The sequence below is a fragment of the Haliaeetus leucocephalus genome, unplaced genomic scaffold, assembly GCF_000737465.1.
Source record: "Haliaeetus leucocephalus isolate CR32 unplaced genomic scaffold, Haliaeetus_leucocephalus-4.0 Scaffold337, whole genome shotgun sequence".
Taxonomy (NCBI): domain Eukaryota; kingdom Metazoa; phylum Chordata; class Aves; order Accipitriformes; family Accipitridae; genus Haliaeetus; species Haliaeetus leucocephalus.
The window spans coordinates 16,938-21,689 of NW_010972773.1; the positions used below are offsets into that span (position 1 = coordinate 16,938).

The 4,752-nt window shown below is 56.0% G+C and overlaps 1 protein-coding gene across 1 annotated transcript in view; it reads left to right on the forward strand.

Annotated features, from left to right (window-relative positions):
• The window catches only part of HUWE1 (HECT, UBA and WWE domain containing 1, E3 ubiquitin protein ligase), a 47,620-nt gene that overhangs the window by 16,280 nt on the left and 26,588 nt on the right, over positions 1-4,752 (forward strand). The window contains exons 25-34 of the mRNA XM_010571512.1: positions 92-146; positions 227-457; positions 1,191-1,313; positions 1,416-1,511; positions 2,521-2,790; positions 2,867-3,019; positions 3,254-3,381; positions 3,469-3,550; positions 4,301-4,477; positions 4,568-4,718. Of these exons, the coding sequence (XP_010569814.1) occupies positions 92-146; positions 227-457; positions 1,191-1,313; positions 1,416-1,511; positions 2,521-2,790; positions 2,867-3,019; positions 3,254-3,381; positions 3,469-3,550; positions 4,301-4,477; positions 4,568-4,718 (1,466 nt within the window). The remainder of the gene's footprint in view (positions 1-91; positions 147-226; positions 458-1,190; positions 1,314-1,415; positions 1,512-2,520; positions 2,791-2,866; positions 3,020-3,253; positions 3,382-3,468; positions 3,551-4,300; positions 4,478-4,567; positions 4,719-4,752) is intronic.

Genomic DNA, 4,752 nt, shown 5'->3' on the forward strand with positions numbered 1-4,752 from the left:
CAGAGGGGACTTGGGGGGCACAGAGGCGACTTGGGGACACGTTTAGGGGGGATACAGGGAGCCCTGGGGACTTGGGGGGTGTTGCAAGCAGAGCGCACACAGTCGACATGAGGATCCTTTACACGCCGGGGAGGGATATGGGGCATGTAGAGCTAATGCTAAGGGGGTGTGTCCCCCCAAATTTCTCCCCGCTCACCCCTAATTTTTTCATTCTCTGTCCCTGCAGGCAGCATTCACGTGCATCAAGCAGCTGTGGAACCGGCGGCCGCTGAAGGTGTATGGAGGTCGAATGGCGGAATCCATGTTGGCTATCCTCTGTCACATCCTACGGGGAGAACCGCTCATCCGGGAGCGCCTGGGTCGGGAACGGGAGGGCTCCCGGGGCGAGGAGGAAACAGGGGGCGAGGAAGGGGGACCCCGAAGAGAACCGCAGGTTAACCAGCAGCAGCTGCAGCAGGTGGGAACTGGGGAACGGTGGTTTGGGGGGGGGTGTTGGCGATCTCCAAATTTCTTTTTGTTCTTCCTAAGCTGTTTCTTTGTTTTTCAAAAGCCGTATTGGTTTTTCCAGAAATTCTTTGGATCTTTCCTAATAACTGTTTTTGTTTCCAAAATCCATTTTCTGCTCCCCAATTCCCTTTTCTGCCTTTCTTAATCCCTGTTTTGTGCTCTCAAACTCTTTTCTCTTCCCAAACTCCATTCTGGTCCCCCCAACCATCTCCTGATCCTTCAAATCCCTTTTTCTCTCTGCAAAATCCCCTTGTGGTCCTCATACCTCCTTTGGATTTTCCCTAACAATCTTCTGGTCCCCAAAATCCTCTTTTTGTCTCCCAAACTCCTTTTTTATGTCCTCAAACTCCTTTCTCATCCCCGCCAATTGTTTTCTGATCCATCAAACCCTCTTTTCTCCCCCCAAAACCCCTTTGTGGTCCCCTCAAACCTTCTTTGGATCCTCCCTAACAAATTTCGTCTTCCTAAATTCTCTTCTTTCCCCTCAAACCATTTTCTCGTCCTTTTTAATTCTCTGCTTTCCTCTCCCAAATGGCTTTCTGGTTCCCTCAAACCTTTTTTGAGTCCTTTCTAACCCCATTCTTGTCCCCCAAAACCCCCTTTTTGTCCCCAAAACTGTCTTTTTGTCCCCTCAAAACCCTTTCTTGTCCCCCCTAACCCCTCTCTGTCCCTCCCTGTCACAGCTGATGGACATGGGTTTCTCCCGGGAGCACGCCATGGAGGCTCTGCTCAACACCAACACCATGGAGCAAGCAACCGAATACCTCCTCACCCACCCTCCCCCCCTCATGGGGGGTGTGGTACGGGTAAGAAAAGGGGACAGGGGGCGGGGGGGAGCACCCCCAAAATCTCCTGCTCCTTTCTCAGCCCTTCACCTCACCTCTGGTCCGTCCGTCCCCCCCCCACAGGACCTGAGCATGTCAGAGGAAGACCAGATGATGCGGGCCATTGCTATGTCCTTGGGTCAGGACATCCCCATGGACCAGCGGGCAGAGTCCCCCGAGGTAGGGGGGAGACTGGGGGGGAATGCAGAGACGGGGCAACGATGACATGGGGTTTAGAATGGGAGCCCCGCATCCCCCGCCCAGTTTTGTGCCTCTCGCGCCCCATTTTCCACCCTCCCACCCTGTTTTTCAGCCCTTGAGTCTCTCTCGTGACCCCCCAGCCCCATTTTGTGCCCCCAACTCCATTTCATGCCCCCCGATCCCTTTTCTCACCCTGTGATCCCATTTTGTGCCCCCTGACCCTATTTTGCACCCCCAACCCCATTTTTTACCCTCTAACCCTATTTCTTGTCCCCAGACCCTACTTTGTGAGCTCCTTGACACCTTTTCTCACTCCCTGGACCTTGTTTTTGCGCCCCCCCCCCCCTTTTTGCCCTGTGACCCTTTTACCCCCGCTGACCCCATTTCTTACCTCATTGCCCCTTTTTTTGCCCGGTGACCCCTTTTCTCACTCCCTGGGCCCCATTTCTTGCCCCTCGACCCCTTTCTTCTCCCCAATGACCTCATTTTGTGTCCCACTGACCCCATTTCATGCCCCCCCAATCTATTTTCTCACTCTGTGACCCTGTTTTGTGCCCCCTGGACCCCATTTCTCACCCCACCAACCTTATTCTGTGTCCTCCAACCTGTTTTTTCACCCTGTGACTCCATTTTATACCCCCCTGGACCCCACTTCATGCTCTTCCCACCCCTTTTGCCACGCTGTGACCCTATTTTGTGCCCCCTGGACCCTGTTTTGTGCTCTCCAACCCCTTTTCTATCTCTGACTCTATTTCGTGCCCCCTGGGCCCCATTTGTCATGCTGCCACCCCATTTTTCACTCTACCTGACCCCATTTTGTGCACCACCAACCCTACTTCATGCCCTGCAACCTTTTTTTTTTTCACTCTGTGACTCCATTTTATGTTCTGTTGAGCCTCGTTTTGTGCCCCTTTCACCCCATTTATTGCCTTGCCACCTCACTTCTCACCCTGTACCCCCATTTCTTCCCCTGTCTTCGCCGCCGCAGGAGGCGGCCTGCCGCAAAGAAGAAGAAGAACGCCGTGCCCGCGAACGCCAAGAAGAAGAAGAAGCTAAATGCCTGGAGAAATTCGAAGGGGCCGAACCTTTGGAAGCGGCCGAGCTTTTGGCCTTCACTGACTCCATGCTTCCCGGTTGTTCCCAACTCCTGGATGAACTCCCCGACACAGTCTACCGCGTGTGCGACCTCATCATGACGGCCGTCAAACGCAACGGGGCTGCTTATCGCGACTCTGTCCTCAAACAAGTGGTCAAACAGGTAAAAATAAAAGCTTCCCCTCTACTTTAAAGGTTACCCAGATGTGCGGGTGATACCCTGACACCCCAAAATTTAGGTTTGGGAAGCGGCTGATGTCCTCATCAAGGCGGCATTGCCCCTCACCACTAGCGATACCAAAACGGTGTCAGAATGGATCAGTCAAATGGCAACTTTACCTCAAGCTTCTAACTTGGCCACTCGGATCCTTCTCCTCACCCTCCTCTTCGAGGTGAGACGATGGGGGCACCCCAGAATATTTGGGGGGGCACCCTTGCTGTATTTTGTTCTCGTATTCATGCTTTAACTTTCACAGTGTTCTTCTAATGCTGATTTTCTCTCTAAAATTCTACTCTCTGGGTCAAAGCGTGTAGCTTTGGGGGGGTCTTTAGGTATTTTGGGGGGTGTTTGGGGGTTTTTGGGGTGTCCCTGAACCCCGGGACATTTGGGTGACCCCGCCACATAGGAGCTGAAGCTGCCCTGCGCTCGGGTGGTGGAATCAAGCTGCGTGTTGGATGTCCTCATCAAGCTGCTGGAGGTGGTGCAGCCCTGCCTGCAAGCCGCCAAGGAGCACAAGGAGGTGCAGACCCCCAAGTAAGGAAGGGGGGCAGCCCCTCAAAACCTCCCCCCAGTGCCCCCCTGTGACCCCCCAGTTGACGTATTTGTGTTTTCCCCCAAAAGGTGGATCACCCCAGTCCTGCTCCTCATTGATTTCTACGAGAAGACAGCTGTCTCTTCCAAGCGTAGGGCTCAGATGAACAAGGTGGGGGTCCTGGGGGGGACATGGGGGCTTGAGGGGGACACACAGGGGGTCTGGGATGGGGATGGGGCATCCTGGGAGGGATACGGGGTCGTGGGGTGGGGATATGGGGTTTTGAGGAGGGAGAGGGTGTTCTGGGAGGGGATGTGTTCTGGGGAGGGGTTATGGTGTCCTGGGAGGGGGGACGTAGGGTGCTTGGGGGATACAGGGGAGGTCTGGGATGGGAATGGGGCAGGCTGGGGGGGGATAATGGGGTCCTGGAGAGGGACACGGCGACCTGGGGACGACATGTGGGGTTGTGGGATGGGGATATGGGATCACGCGAAGTCCTGGGAGGGATGACATGGGGTTGTGGGGACACAGGTGGGGTCTTGAGGGACCATAAGGGGCCCTGAGGTGACACATGGGGTCCTGGGGAGGAATGCGGAGTCATGAGGGGACACGTGGGGTCCTAGGGAGTCACACGAAGTCTTGGAGGGGGAGACATGAGGTTGTGGGGACACACGTGGGGTCCCGGGGTGGGGACATGGGCTTATGGGGTGACACATGGGGTCCTGGGGAGGAATATGGGGTCCTGGGGGGCTGTCGCACAGGGTTCTGTGGAGGGTGACAAGCAGATTGTGCTCATGACGCTGTGGCTGGACACAACACATGGTGGCACTCGGAGATGCTGAGTGGGGTTGGGGGGACACAAGTTGGGCGTACACACTTCTGACCACCCCCTTTTCCCATCCTTGTCACTCCCTCTCTCAGTATCTCCAGGCAACTGGGAACAACTGGCGCTGGTTCGACGACCGCTCGGGTCGCTGGTGCAGCTACAGTGCCAGCAACAACAGCACCATCGATGCCGCGTGGCGTGCTGGCGAGACTAGTGTCCGCTTCACCGCTGGCCGCCGCCGCTATACTGTCCAGTTCACCACCATGGTGCAGGTACCGGTGTCACAGCAACGAGGTGGGGGGGCACACATGCAATATGGGGGGTCGACAACACCGCCTCATTGTTACTTTGGTGTCATCCAGGTGAACGAGGAGACGGGAAACAGGCGACCGGTGATGTTGACACTGCTGCGAGCCCCCAGATCCGGCAAGGGAGGGAAGGACGGTGCCGAAGGCGAGCGAGCGAGCGAGGAAGGACGGGATCCGGAGGGAAGGGGCAAGGAGGAGCCCCCCGGTATGTGGGGGGGAGGGGGGCACAGGACGATTTG